This window comes from Anopheles cruzii, chromosome 3 (genome assembly GCF_943734635.1).
Source record: "Anopheles cruzii chromosome 3, idAnoCruzAS_RS32_06, whole genome shotgun sequence".
NCBI lineage: Eukaryota > Metazoa > Arthropoda > Insecta > Diptera > Culicidae > Anopheles > Anopheles cruzii.
This window is the reverse complement of record NC_069145.1, coordinates 80,014,052-80,029,508: the sequence shown is the minus strand read 5'-3', so window position 1 is coordinate 80,029,508 and position 15,457 is coordinate 80,014,052. Positions and strand designations below refer to the sequence as shown.

Genomic DNA, 15,457 nt, shown 5'->3' with positions numbered 1-15,457 from the left:
TTTACAATTTCCGTTTCACCTGTTGAAAGAGTCACTGCAATACATGCACTGCGGTATACAATTCGCTGCGACCAATTGGATATGGACATACTATATATGAGCTTAGTTCATTAAGCGCATCTCAAAGCCTTGTTGTGGATTTTGTCGAGCCATGCATAGTTTGATTGAGTTTTTTTGTTTGGCAACGAATAGTGTCCACAAGTTTTCAAAGAAAGTTTCAGAGGTCGAAACAAAACGAATTGGTAGCCAAACATACCAACAAGTGCGTACAATCTCTTTTGTAACGTTCGTTGAGCAGTAATTAGAAGTAGAAATTTTACAAAGTGGTTGTTACGGTTTAACGACTAGGGTTCAAAAGAAATTGTGGAAAGATTGCACACGAGACTAGCAATGAGGGGGCATTGACATCGTTTTCTTGCGAATTAATTGATGAACAGAAATGGATACGATTTTGGAAATCTCTTAAAATGGCAGAAGGCACTTTAGGCGCTTGCTGAAAAGTTCACTGAAAGTTCAGGCAAACGAAATTTGAAATGTTTTTTACGATAAAAATTAAATTGGGCGCTAACCGGAAAGTAGGAAAAGCATAACCACAGCACAAAACACTTGAAATGAGCTATGACGCAACGCACGTGGATAAAAGAATGCGAGAAGAAGACGAAACACAAATCCTACAACTTAAACTAGCATATGTTTAATAAAAAATGAGGCATGGCAAGTGCAATTTAAAAAAGAAAACTTGTGTTTGCGGATCATTATTCGAATGCAAACAAAGGGTCCACCCCGCAGACCCGTCGACATGGTCCAATGTTTTATTTTTACGCCACCCAAAATTTAGATATACAACTACTGCTCCAGAACTCCTCACAGTCTCGCTTCCGGTTCAACCGTATCTTAGTAAAACCATTTCAACAAAGTTGAACTATTTTCAAGCGCTTTTGGGATGGTACCATACCTTGCATACGTACAACGCTTAAGGCTTGCGAGCTCAAAGCTGAAAATATTTTACGCGCAATAAAAGGAAGCACCGTTCGCCACGGAAGATGGCCACAGGATGCTTCTAGGATATTCGCTCACAGCTTACACGTTTTTACGCTACATCGCTTAAGAACCATGTTTCTAACGCCAACAGATCACATAATTGGACGAAGCTATTTCTTGCCGTAACACTAACTTGCCGTTTCTAGAATAGTGGTTTATCTTCAACACATGAAAACCATGCTGTGACAGCAGTTCACACAGACACACTTGAATAATATAAGAAACAATACTTCGAACAAATGTTGAAATATTGCATGTTTTCCGCCATTGCGTAGAACTGTTGCTTTCTGTTTTGCTTTATCTTCGTAGCTGCTTCTGGGTTGCCTCTCGATAAAAACGCTTCTCGTACGATTGTTCCTTTTTGTGGATATGTTCCTAGCTTGTAGCATGATCTATATTTCGTTCGATGGTATATGTGTTTGCCAGAATATTTTGTTTTTTTTATTCATTTGGTATGTTTCAGTGTTTCAGTTCCGCTTCGTTATGATGTGTGTGGTTATGAGACCTTTAATAACAACTCTTTACCCCGTAGATAGAATAAAACTACTTCTAGTCGACGATTGTCGATAAGTCAACTATTTTTTCACTTCTATGCCCAGTGACTTTTGTGTGATATCATAAACGTTGGTCAGCGAATAAATTAACCTTCGCCGCGCAAAAAAAATATGTGAATTTTTGTTATACAATTTGCGCTATGTCTACAGTTTAACAAACTACTGCTACCATTGATGTACGTGTACCCTTTGAGAGGTAGAGTAATTGTACGTCTCATTTTGTGTTTTGTGTAACTAAATAGTGTCCCTCACGGATGCCTCGCCATATTGATTTTGCTCAAACGTTGAGGATAACGAAATGGTAATCGTAGGCAATTTTGTTTACCATAAAATTATCATCGATGTAAAGAATTACGAATTCGTTAAAGCGTCGTTTTTACACAGTTTTCATTATACTTCCAACACGTCTTGTCCCGCCAAGTATACACCAGCTATCATTCATCATCAAACAAACAGAAAGTCTTAACTAGTCACCCTATCAGTACAGATCAGTACCATCAAGGAACAGTTGCAAAGTGTGACCTTCTTCGTCCCCATCGTGCCTTTTGAAACAATAAACTCTCGCTACTGCTGAAGGTAAATGCTATAACAAAATGTAACAAACATACTTATAAAACGATAAAATTTGCTGCCCAATGCCCCTTTGGACTTTGGGCAATATCGATTTGCATTGCCCCATTTTGTAAAAGTATGTAGTATGTATTTCATAAACAATCTGGACAACCGAAGCTGACTCTTAGCTTGAACCTCTTCCAGTTATCGTAGTTCCTTAGCATGCAGTCCAGTCTTCGTTGCAATCATTCTTTTTCGCGGATATGAACCGAAGGTACCGTGGAGCCATTCCAATTGCTACCCAAGAATGCCACCATGCGCCTCCATTATGAAGATGAAATCTTTTCAGCGTAAATGAATGAACCTCTTTGCATTAATTACTATGCAGTTTCTAGTTGTACGGCATCTTTTAAAGAATGCCATAATGAATACCTACACTATCGATCCAAAAGTTTAATTGGTACAACACTATATCAAGTTGAATGAGGGCACAACGAGGTCAGTTGCATACGGATTTTAATTGCACAAAGGCCGCAAAATTACACTCCAGTAACTTACTAACAAGTCTTTAGTGCCTACTTTCTCGGAACTTATCACGGCTTTTGGAACGCAAACATTAAAAGTATTATTTAGTGGCGCAGTTATAAAAAATGGTTTCAACCGAGCTTCTTAGCTTGGTGATTCCCCAAAAATGTGCGAAAGAATTATTGCAACCCAATGACCGTACTAATTGAGGAGTTTCAGTGTCTTCGTTAAAAATTGCGTAAACTCATATCCAGTGTATGCCAAGCTTCAGCTACGGCTGTCACAACAAAATTCGTACTCATACTTTGCCTACGGTACTTTTCCTTCAGTAAACTTCAAGCGAGCTTCAGTAGTGGTTTGGTTTCTTAGATATTTTGCTCAAACAGAAGAAGTAACGATCGACTTTGCAGCAAAACTGTTCAAATACATCCCAATGAATGATTGCGCGAGCCATGAACGATCGAACTGAAAAAGGGCCATAACCGCTTCGGTTCCCTTCCTCTCAATCCAATACGCTGATGATGCATGTTATGGGCTGAGAGCACATACTACCTTCACCAAGATATCATCAAGCCTTAACTTTCCAAAGTTAAGCAAACCAAAAACGGAAGGAGCATATTGAACATAGTGAAGCTTCCGCTGCTATAACAAAGTCGTATAGCAGCATTCGATAAGAATTTGTTCTAACAGATAAACAAAGGGTTGAAGCTGATGAAACTGAGAGAACACTGCAAAGTGTAGACCGTTAATGTGATATAAGGGAGACAAACGGTCTCATCGTTCAGAATTGTTGATATCCTGTTAAGGTGCGAGAACGTGAGCTTTATCAGATTTCAAGCACAACCCCGCTTTTTTGTACATCTAGTTAGAACAAGATTCCCTTTTACCCGATAACAATGAAACACGGAAGCAGTATGAACAAAATGTGTTCCGTTTTAACGTTCAACACATGGAGCCAATGCCGAGATATTTTTTCTCATAGACACAACAACGATCACCATTTTTAGTAATAAGATAATAGAAGAAGTCTTTACTGCACATTGCAATGAACATCACGCCGTTTTTCAACAACAACAGCAATAGTTTCACCGATCTTGATTAATCCGAAAACAAAACATTGATGTTAGTGTGAAACGATACATGATGCGAGTTTGTAGGAGAGAAAAGCTAAATTACAGAAAATCCACAAGTAGACCAAGAAGTGAGCTAAGCAACGATGATTACGTCAAACAGTTTGAGCAGTTTGAAAAGTGTGAGCTTCCAGCGTTTCGTTTTTATAAAAGGTTTGACCCAAAGCCCATACACACGATCGCATGATTCACGCAGTCTAAATGCAGGAAGTAAACAGTGCACAGTAGGAACACAATGCCAAGCAACAATGGTTTTACTAAAACATTGATCCACTTGATCAATTTTTAACTAGGTCAATTCCCGTTGAAATCTGTCTTCAGGTCTTAGCATCATCTCTTCTCAACTTCAATTTAGGATTGAGCAGGTTGAAAAAATTATTCTTCAAGAAAATGTACTTTCAGCAATATGTTTGTTTGAAATGAGTACCATATTTCGATAGATCGGAGCGCTCCTCCTCCATATTTTTTGTTCATTCGCACGGATTAGTAAGGCCTTATGAAGGAGGAGATTTTTGTGTTATAGGCATGTTGTTAATTCCTTACTAATACACATTACAATTACTAATTTCAGAAACATTACTTGATTTTTTTAAGAGTATGTGATACGCATAGCTTGAGTCGTGCACTTGTTGAGCGCATGAATGGACTATTAGGTATAATAAAGTAAAGTTAGTTTAGAATACGACATTTCTTACAGGAAAGGAAATGATAGTATTTCACTTGCCGTAGTGAAATCGATCGAGTCTCAATGATAAGAGAGCTAAACCTAGAGCAACACTACAGCTGGAAAAATACAAAAAAAAAAGTAAGATGATTTAGGATATTAAAACGATAGGATCTAGCAACATTTCCCGTTATGGCAAGATAAAGACACGCAGCTTGTTGCAGTTTGAAATCCGTCTCTAAGACACGTTTCTTCGTTCTCTCTATCTCTATCGAAACTATATTTTCCCCATTTGATACCTTACAAAAATAAAAATACAAGTGAATTGCGTGCAGATAACCATCAATTTCAGATTTGTAAAGTAACACAAGCTTGTTTGACGAGAAAAAATTAGAAAAGATGAGTGAAGAAACAATTGTTCGTTGAGGAAGCAAACGTTGCTAGAGGTAATTGGCACATTCGTAGCTAAAACCTTAAAATAAAAGATTACACCCAAACAAACAAACAACTAGTACCACTGGGTTGATTTGGAAAGTATTATGCATACACCAACAGTGAACCCATGGCGCAATATTTTGTTCCCGATCCAATGCCCCGTTTTCTTGTGCTTCTCTCATGATTTTGCTATAAACAGTATAAATTATGCACACGTTTTCCAACGCATTATTTACAGTCCGCATCTCCATTTTCCCCGTGTGCCTCACTATTGATTTTTGGCACTGTCGAGGCCATTTCTAGTCCATTCAGATATAGTCTCCACTCTGCTGGAGAAGATTACATAAATACAGAACGATAACAAAGCGAACGCACGAAAATCTAATTTTTGTCCTCAATGTGTGCTATCGTTTTTTTTTTCTTTTTGTGTAACCCGTAAAACCGTCGTAAAAATCAAATATGGCATAGCATTATTGTCGGTGTCGTCTCGGTTAGAATATGTGGAAATGTGATCCTTATGTTGATGTACTTTCTTATGTTCATGTTACTTGCATTTTCTTCATTTAAAAAACACTACATACCTTTTACACATCTTCCAACATGCTCCTCAAGCCAAATCCGGTTTTCAAAAACATTCCTCTGTGTATGACCAACGAGTTTTGTTACGGCCATTTTTTGTCATTTCGTTACAACGTATCATTTGCTCTGTGCTTGACAAATGCTGCCCTGCTGCCGTGAGCGATTCCCTCATGGTCAATCCTTATTCTTTGCCTAATAGCGACAAAGGAACAGTTCCTTGGCTAATCCACGCTGATGATGAAATAGCGAAACAAAATGGTTTCAACTGAACGCTTTCAAACGACATTGCTTCCATCAATCGAGTTTACATTCTTGCGATCTTTACATTTTTGAGCAAAATGCAAGCAGATACGTTGTAATTTTTCTTTCTTCCTATTTGGTGCAATGCTGCAAAAACTCTAACTGAATCGTGTGAAACGATCGTTTTTTTGTGACCAATTCTTCTTCCTTCCACCATCCTTTATCAGAAGCTACACAGTACACAATTGAACCATTACATTTCCTCGTTTTAACACACTCGCCACACTACTGCTCAAAATAGAGGAAACGAATGCCTTTTATAATCATTTTGCTTACTTGTACTACGTCAATGTATCAGCAGTACTACCAGCGGAAGCATCATTACTTCAGCACAACGACAGAACCTCGATGACCCTGAACCGATGTAGCGTAACAGCGTGCGCTTTGTGCACTGGAATAGTACTTTTCGTATATTGTTTCAATGGTAACTTTTTGCCACTTTTCCGTATTCGTTGTTCCTTGTTTTCCCAATCTTGCCTCAAGAGCGAGGCTTAAACTAGCTTTGCGCCCATTTCATTTCGCGCTGATTCGCCATCGCCCGTTGTTCGCGAATTTTCCTTCTTGCTTCACTACTTTCCACGTTGAGATATTATCTCTTTTCCCAATCCCACGATCGATCTTTTGATCGACAACAAGGCTGTACTATGTGATCAACTGTGATCTAGAATGTGTAACAATCTTTAGGCACATAACATTAGGCTCCGTTTCCTAGCAACGCCTCACAATACGTGGAAGGCAATTATTATGTGTCTTATTTAAAATCTCACAAATGATAACAATAACAACGATGGACGGCAACAAGATGGACGTTCCGATTCTTCTCGTAAACGAAAACTGCGACACACGATGCAAAAGGTATTTAGTTTTCGAAAAATGACTATGAAGTCGAAATTTTACTGATTAAGCTTCATTATATCTTTGCTCATCTTCAGGTTACAATCAACGCGCAATCCAGATGCACCAAATTCTGATGATTTTCAACACACAGATCGAAACGTTTGACATCGTTTATCGCGCTTATTCAACAAACGATTTATGTAGCCTATTTTATTTACTTATGTTGTTTAAATATAAGAACACTATTTAACTCAAATTGTAATCTCAAATCGTTTTTGCTGTTTGATAGATTGGGAGAGTGGTATCGCATAGATGATAGAGATAAAAATACATCAGTAAGGGGAATTGGAATGGAATTAACACAGCTTGTATTAGTTTCTCAATCCGAAATATGTAACTGATGTAAAATAAAACAGGTAATTTTACGATAAAGGGTTAAACTACTACCGGGAAGTAATGTAATTCGCTCAAAATAAATGCAATAAGCAACTCTTTTTATAAATGCATTTTTATTACACCCGGTATACTGCTTTCCTTATAATTTCAGCCAACATCAACATTGGTTGCGTAGGACTCGGAAGGACTTAGTCCAAGGTCATGTTGGCTGGATTGGTGGTGTTTAGTTGTGACGCATCCAAGCTGGCATCCGAAATATTCATGTGGTACGACGAGCCCATTACATCCAGATCATCTTCGTCCTCGTACATTTTCTTCATTCGTTGTTTGTATCTGTAATCGAAATTCATTACCGGTTATCCATCGTTTACCTTTCGTTCTATTTTCGTATTCTTACATCTGACTATCGGGGTTGTTCTCTTGGTTGCGGCATTTTTCCAGCTTCTTCTCGAGAAAGCGTACCCTCTCTTTCTGGGGCAGCTCAATGGTCCTCACCATGGAGCGCACTCTGCGGACGGCTTCAATCAGAACGGGAAGTTTGTCTTTTGCCGCACCGAAGAGGGACTCTGTAACGTAACTGTCGAGATTTTCCTGCTCCTTGCTGGCCGCATGCAACACCGCTGCCAGTGCAATTTGCGACGGAGCGTACATCAGTGGAGCATCGGTCAGAAACGTTTTGTCGATAAAATCTTCAATCCCTGGCCTTAGGCGATCCGGATTGTTCATATTACAACGAGTCTGCAATGCGAAATACAGCTTGATGAAGTGTATCGAATAAAAATCAACCAGTGCCGCTACATTTCGATACTCACCTTGATATCTATCAAGAAACCCTCTATAGGGCGCATAGGATTGTGTATGGTAAGATAATAGTTGAGCTCTTGCATCAACAGCAGTTCATTCGAGAGAATGATATCCATTGCCTTCACACGATCCCCTTTGATGTTTGCCACAAACTGAGCGATGGACACATTGAATTCTTCCACTTTACACGACAGATAAACGCATGTTGCCCTGCAAGAGTGTGAAATCCCGTTCTCGCATAACATATAGCTTGTCCACCGGTGCATGCACGGAACCTCTACTTACAGTATCTCTTTCGGATGATAGTCCATCGACGAGTTGTTGAGATAAAAACGTTTGAAGTAGTGAAATGCTGTCCCTACCACGTACTTTGGCATCGGCGGTTCAAATCGTTTGCAGAACTCCTTCAGCTGCAGTTCGTACTGCTTCAAAAGTAACCGTTCTTCGTCGGCCGTGAGAAAATGCGCCTGCTTTTGTTCGTCCTGCCAGAGAAGACATTACACTAAATAAATTCATACGATTCCAACGAATCCTAGCAAACTGAGCTTACCGTCATGCCCGCCCCATGCTTGGTGACGAAGGCATGGTTTTGCTTCACTCGCAATTCGGTCAGTTCCTGTTCCGTTTTGAACGTCCAAAACTTTTTCTGTGAACTCAACGAGTACATTGTGTTTCGGTGGGGAAAATAATTTCTTTTAAATACCACGCACTACTGTTTACGCAAATTGATCTCTAGCACCGGCACCAAAACACAACTGCAAATCGGCTCATTTGACAGCTGATTCGAGTGTTTACGACGAAATGCCTAACGGTTCGTGCGAAGCAACAATGCCAGTCAATACGAGTGCGCCACCAGGCACTTTGTTGTTCTGCCATACGAAAGCTGTCAAAGTGGTACAAAGAAGAAAAATAGTTTACCACAGCAGCCGTCGGGAAATTCCATCTGCTGTGTCCAAATTTGTGTCACACACACGAAATCGTGTGCGTGGAAAGTGACTATTTTTTGGAACCGTACGCGCTTGCAATGTCCCATTGTTTCGGGGGACGATGGAGCTTCGAAAAACGCTGATTGGGAGACATAAAAAGGTCCAACGTGTTTCGCTGCTATATAGTGCTTAGAGCCCGTCTTACGTTTAAGCTTCGAAATGGGATTTGCTTCCACCGCCCGGAAATGAAATACGTACCTCATCGGACGAGTCAATGAAACAGTTTCTAGTATAGGCGACCACCGAAAGCTAGCAGAACGCGCGTTTCCCTCTCACCACACACATAAAATTTGTCCTCGAAGCGCACCGTCACTCGGTCGTCCTTGCATGCGCACACACGATCATGTCCGGCGGCATGTACGGTCAAAACCGTGAAGCAGTCCGCGTGAAAGTGAAGGTAACTTGAGCCACCCTCTCGCAGTGCCATCCGCTTTCATTCGATCGATGTCAACCGTGTTTTTTGTTGTAACCCCCGTCTTTGCTTCGCAGAAGTGTGAGAAGAATGTGCCGTTGGAGACACGGAAGTTTAGTGTCGATCCTCAGATCACCAACCTGGAGGTGCTGTACTCGCTGCTGGCGAAAGCGTTCGATCTGAAAACCGACTTCGGCATCAGCTACAAGGTGATCGAAGCCAACGGGCAAGAGAGCTACCTTGTCGTACTGTCCGACTGGGACCTCGAGGCAGCATTCCTTCGGGCACACAACCAATCGATCGCTACCAAAAGCGAACCCTGCCTGAACCTACGCGTCGACATCAAGCCCTTCTCGGAGGCTTCCGAATGGGATGGCAACGGGACGGCAACCACGACGAGCATTCCGCGCGAGCTTGTCTCGCTGCAGCAGTCGCTGGGCGCCGGTCAAAAGTACGTGCAGAACAAACTGCCCGGGCTGATCATGAACCAGATGGAGAAAACATTTTCAATGGTCCAACGGGCGTTTAATCTGGTGGAGGATCCACTGCTCACGCAACCGATTCGTCCTCCGCTGGCGGATGCCGAGTTTCGAAAACTGCAGGATTCCGTTGGTCAGATAGTGGCCCCGGAGCAGCTGCGCAAAGCGATCTACCTGGGCGGTATCGACCCGAGTCTGCGGCGTGTCGTTTGGAAGCACATACTAAACGTGTACCCCGACGGTATGACTGGCCGCGAGCGGATGGAGTATATGAAAAAGAAATCCGGTAAGTTGGCCAGGAAAAACCAGGCGCATTGGCGCAGTACCTTTCACTGCCACTACTTACCACCGTATTGGTTTTAGCGGAATACTACCGATTGCGCGACATCTGGCGCAGTACCATGCAGCGCGGAAACATTGTCGGTGAGCTGGCCTACGTGACCAGCATGGTCCGAAAGGATGTCCTACGGACGGACCGGTTGCATCCGTTTTACGCCGGCAATGACGATAATCAAAATATTGCCGCCCTCTTCAACGTACTGACGACATACGCGCTGAATCACCCGGCCGTCAGCTACTGCCAGGGCATGTCGGACATTGCCTCGCCGTTGCTGGTAACGATGGGTGACGAAGCCCACGCGTACATCTGCTTTTGCGCAACCATGCAGCGCCTTAGCTGCAACTTTATGCTGGACGGCATTGCGATGACGCTCAAGTTTGCTCACCTCTCCGAGGCCCTCCAGTACTATGATCCGGACTTTTACGCCTACCTTAAGCACCACCAGGCGGACGATCTTTTGTTTTGCTACCGCTGGCTACTGCTCGAAATGAAGCGCGAGTTTGCGTTCGACGATGCGCTCCGTATGCTGGAGGTGCTGTGGAGTTCGCTGCCCCCGTTGGCACCCCGTGGTGAGCTGGCCCTGTACGAAAAAGAATACGAGCCACCACCGTCGCCACCGGACAACGGGGTTCACCCGCCACCGAGCCAAAGCCCTTCGGTGATGCTGCGGACACCGCGAGAGAACCCCTACACCAAGGTGTGTGCTCTGCGCCGCCAGAGTTCCGCGCTTTCGCTCAGCTCCTCGTGCAGCTCCACCAATCCGCTCAATCCGGTCGGTACCGGACGGCATACTTACGGACGTGCCGGTACTGCCGATGGTCGATCGCTAGAGTCGACACGTCGGCTAAACCTCAGTCTTGATGAGAACATTACGCGGGGAAATGTTTACTCCTCGGCCAGGACGGGCAACGTGGTGCAGAAGGTGCACCAAAGCTTGGATGAGGCCAAGATTGCGCTAGTGAAGCAGCGCAAAATAATGCGCAGTGTCGGCGATGATGAGAACATCCAGGAGGGGGCGGACACCCCGGCGGAACAGGAAGACACAATGGAGGACAACGAGCTGACGGACGTGGAGGACAGTGTGTTCCACTCGCCTCAACATCAGACAAAACGGAACTCGTGCAACAACAACCCGTTCATTGATGGGTCACTGGACGATGTTTGTTCGCCGCTCGCGAACGCTGGGGAACCGAATGAACCAGAGAATGGTCGGGAAGTGCAGATTGCGGAAGAAATCGATCGTGGATCGCCCGTCACGAATAGTAGTAGCGCCGCCAGCAGTGTACGGAACTCGCCGGTGATCGGTCGCCAGCGCAGTCTATTTTCGACCACCGCCACCGGGAAACTGATCGCGCGTCAATTGAGCCAACAGAAGAAACACTTCACCTCCGGCACCGTAAGCGCTTCCGGTGCCGGTGCTGGCCATTTCCATGACCTCAAGGAAAAGATTGTGGCCAGCCGGAAGGGAATCTTTGCTTCGCTCGATAAATCGATCGTTCGTGACGGGGGATCGGTTGATGTTGGTGGGACGCGACCAACGGAGGTGCGCTCCGAGGCGGAACCAAGATCGAAACCGAAGTTGGTGAAAAATTTCAACGAGTTCCTAAACTTTGCCGCCATCAATAAAAGTCGCATCAGCGATCGGTTGGCAACAAAAAAGATGCTTACGAGCCATGCGACGCCGCCACCGACCAACGCAAACAGCGGCGAATCGATCGATTCTACAGCCACCGAAGTGTCGCAGGACGGCGATTCAACAACGGCCGAAACGATCGAGTACAACGAACTGAAACCGAAACCGGTGATCAAGTTGACTAAATCGTCGTTCGACGATTCAGATTCGTCGGCCACCAGCGTTGGAGTGGGTATGGATTCTATGGCCACCACCACGGCGTTTTCGCGATCCAGCGATAACAGTAGCATCATCGTCGACGACAGTTCCGCGTCCGCGTCGCCGATGCATCAGCGTGTCGAACCGACGGTAAGCGATAGGCCAGAAGACCTGAACGTTGCCGACGGTGATACGACGGTCTCCTGTACGGTAGTTGCTCCCGGTGACGACGGTAGCAGTCCCGATGATTCGCAGGAATACTTCCCAATGACAACGTCGATGACACGAGAGTTACGCCTCGAGCTAGAAAATCTCGATCGCCACGTTTTTGGCAGCGAATTCCACACGAAACAGCAGCGCTTCTACACGCTCAACAGCTGCCTCGATCTGGAGACACCTCCCGACAGTGAGTCGACCGTTGGCGGTCAGCTCGTTGACCATTCTACGCACGATCCACCATCGATTGCTTACAGCAAGCTCGATAACGTTAGCCACCACCTCCTGGCGGCCACCGTCGATGGGGCAACGGAAATTCAATCGATCGACGAAATCTGTGATCATTCCTCACCGGAACCGGTGGTAGTACGGTACCGCGAGAAGCCTGGACGTCGACGGGACATCGGTGCCTGCAGTAGCGCAGCGAGCGAGAATCGGGACAGTAAACGCATCAGCACCTCGAGCGCCAATGTCAGCAGCGATGTGTTTGTGTGGGAAAACCCGCTCCATCAGTGTGACGATGAGGGAAGCCCAATGTCGCTGGGAACGACGGGTGGTGCTGGCACCGCCGGAGAGCTCACGCAGATACAGCAGCAGCAGCAGCAGCAGCGTACAGCCACTACACCCGACGAGCACCCGGAACTCGAGTATGACGGAGAGATAATCGAGGAGACGACACTGGGCAAAAAGTCCGTCACACCGATCCGGTTGGTGCGGCGAAACGGAGATCGCTCCGTTCCCGGTTCAAACCGCAACTCGATGATACTTCCCGATTCCTCCGACTCGTCTGATGACTCACCACTGGCGAGATCGCCGGCGGCCGTTAAGTTTAAGTTTCATCCCAACAATCCGTTCTTCGATGCCACAACAAACTCACTGGACAATCGGCCTCTACTGCTGCTCGGTGCGATGCCCGATGGGCCCGAAGCACTCGAGCAGGCAACGGAAGCCACGTCTGGCACGATCGCTGGTACCGCACAGGACCCTCAACCACTCGCCGACGACAGTCCTGCTTCGCCTCCGCCGGTTCCTTCGGTACCAGCAGCTTCATTGTCGCACTGTTCGAACGATCTCCCTTCACCGATCAACGTTAGCACCGGGAATGCTGCACCAGCGGCCACCGGTTCGACGGGCGGTTCACCGGCGATGAAAGTTGCAGGCGTACTTCCGACACCGCTCGAGTTCGGTGGCGGCAATCCGTTCCTTATGTTTCTCTGCCTCACGATACTGCTGCAGCACCGGGACTACATCATGAAAACCGGCATGGACTACAACGAGATGGCGATGCACTTTGACAAGATGGTGCGCAAGCACAACGTCACGCGTGTCCTCAACCAGGCACGTCAAATGTACGCAGAGTATCGACGACTCTATCTACAGCAGCGGATGCAGCAGCAGCAACAGCAGCAACCAACTTGCCAGCAACCGCTCGTAGGGAGCGGCCACAGAATTTCGCTGGCCGGTTCCATGTCGATGATGGCCAACAGTTTCCATGGGATGCACAGCATCGGCATCGGCGGCCCATCGACGACGGCGGACGGCGGATTGGGCCGGAAAGCGTCCGCACCGGAAGTTGGGTCAGCGCGACGGAACACTAGCGGTGATTTGGCGCTCCTCACGTAGTTCGGTCCGCTGATCGATCGAAAGGTTGGTAGCCCCTCTTTTTTTTTCTCGACCTTCTTTCTCTTTTTGGGCTCTTTTCATTGTGATCACCTCATTCGACTGCCCATCGCCCATTTTCTTTCGCTCATATGAAGGTCATACGGTTTTAAATAATCTGTGATTTGCCAAGCAGCAGGCCCCGCCATAGGAATGTCCATTCATGGCAGGCCGCAGCTGCAACAAAGACTGGTAACCAGTGTGGGCATTTACATATACTTCTCTCTCCTCGGTTTACCGATAAGTTGGTTCCCAGTTACTTGGACAAGGTATAATTCAGACACAAACACAGCGGTAGTGGACACAAGCGTTGTGGAGTGCATGATAATAGTATCGTGATATTTTAACTAGATATAAACATTATAAAGTCATTACGCAAACAACATTATTCCACGGTGTTGGTTCCCCATTCACGTTAGACACGTTTCGATCTCGATCTCGTAACAACTGCCTGATTTGACTGTTTTGCGTGTAGCTTTATTTACTCTTTCGTTGTTGCATTCGTCACCTGACGCATTACTTTAGAGGGAAAACGAAGAGATTTATCCGGTCCCGGCGCCGGAGTGTGTAAGGAGCATCGACGACGACGACGCAATCGCGCCAACGCTTTTCACCGAACGTTTTGCGCCTTTAAAAGAATGTCACTCTCATCACCACTATTCCACGCCTCTATATAAAGAAGATCGCCTCCAAATATTTCCACCGATCACTGAGTGAGCCTGAGCTGTGGCAAATAACAAAGAGCTAGCATACCAAAAATCAACAAAAAATATACTACTTTTTGCCCCACTGTGGCGCGTTCTGGCGCCTCGCAATACCCAATAGTAATAGCACCTATTTTTCACTTTCACCACATTAAAAGCGAGTTATTAGCTATTTACAATTACAAGCAGACAAATGCGCGTTAACATGTAACCAAGAAACACACGCGCGTGACTATTTAGCCCGTAGCCTATAGATAGAACAGAATGCGCCTGAACCCCTGAAAGACGCAGGATATTGGTGTTTGCGCGAGCACGTAATAAGAATTCGGGCGGCTTCATGTGCACGGGATACCTTACAATTCCCGAAGCGCAAGGAAACGAAGGAACAAACCTTTCGCCCTCTTTGCACACGTGTGAGGTCGAGATTTCTGTGTGTAACACGGTGGTCAGTTCGGTATGAGAAACAAGGGAATAAGTGAGCGCAGCGTAACAAACAATAACACCACGTTAACGTAATCCAATAATCGGCGGAACTTCTCGGGCGAGAGAAGGATTGAGATGGCCGTCAGTAGTACCAGTAGGTAGTTGTATGTTTGATTACGCATTATTTTCAATCTAGTTTGTTGTAAACGGCCGCTTGACTACTTATTGAGCAGATGCTCGCACTGCAAGATTGATCTGCTTTCACATCTACACCGCAACACCAGTTTGTCTTTTAAATAACGAGATTTTTGTTTAAAAACTATAACATGCAGAAAACAGAAAAAGTTCCTTCTTCCTCTTTCGAATGCATCCAATTTCATGCAAATCGGATAACAGATTAACAGGATGATTGAACTAACTAATAAATATGTGGCTGCATTGTATATTTTTTTAAACATAAAATCTCGTCCATACACGCGTTAAAGCGCGCAGTACAAGTTTATCAAATTCAAATCCGATTAAAAGACTAATCGAAGCATTCTAATAGACGGTTCGATCGATCGATGATCAGGTGTCAATTCACACGGATG

The 15,457-nt window shown here is 45.2% G+C and overlaps 2 protein-coding genes across 4 annotated transcripts; one reads left to right on the top strand and one right to left on the bottom strand.

Annotated features, from left to right (window-relative positions):
* Positions 1-7,140: 7,140 nt before the first annotated feature.
* Positions 7,141-14,618, bottom strand: LOC128274255 (cyclin-H). Of its 3 annotated transcripts, XM_053012386.1 has the most exons (6): positions 14,559-14,618; positions 8,368-8,463; positions 8,103-8,299; positions 7,826-8,027; positions 7,411-7,751; positions 7,141-7,346 (listed from the first exon to the last, which is right to left on the bottom strand). In XM_053012386.1, exons 2-6 carry the CDS (start codon positions 8,371-8,373, stop codon positions 7,202-7,204), a joined length of 891 nt encoding a protein of 296 aa, XP_052868346.1. In that variant the 5' UTR covers positions 8,374-8,463; positions 14,559-14,618; the 3' UTR covers positions 7,141-7,201. The 3 variants fall into 3 exon arrangements, with proteins under 3 accessions (XP_052868346.1, XP_052868344.1, XP_052868345.1); XM_053012384.1 differs by lacking the exon at positions 14,559-14,618 and having other exon boundaries at positions 8,368-8,550; XM_053012385.1 differs by lacking the exon at positions 14,559-14,618 and having other exon boundaries at positions 8,103-8,284; positions 8,368-8,550.
* LOC128271095 (uncharacterized) lies at positions 9,147-13,704 on the top strand. The gene is made up of 3 exons (XM_053008531.1): positions 9,147-9,200; positions 9,293-9,980; positions 10,058-13,704. The coding sequence occupies exons 1-3, from the start codon at positions 9,147-9,149 to the stop codon at positions 13,702-13,704; spliced, it is 4,389 nt and encodes a 1,462-aa protein (XP_052864491.1).
* Positions 14,619-15,457: the final 839 nt, after the last annotated feature.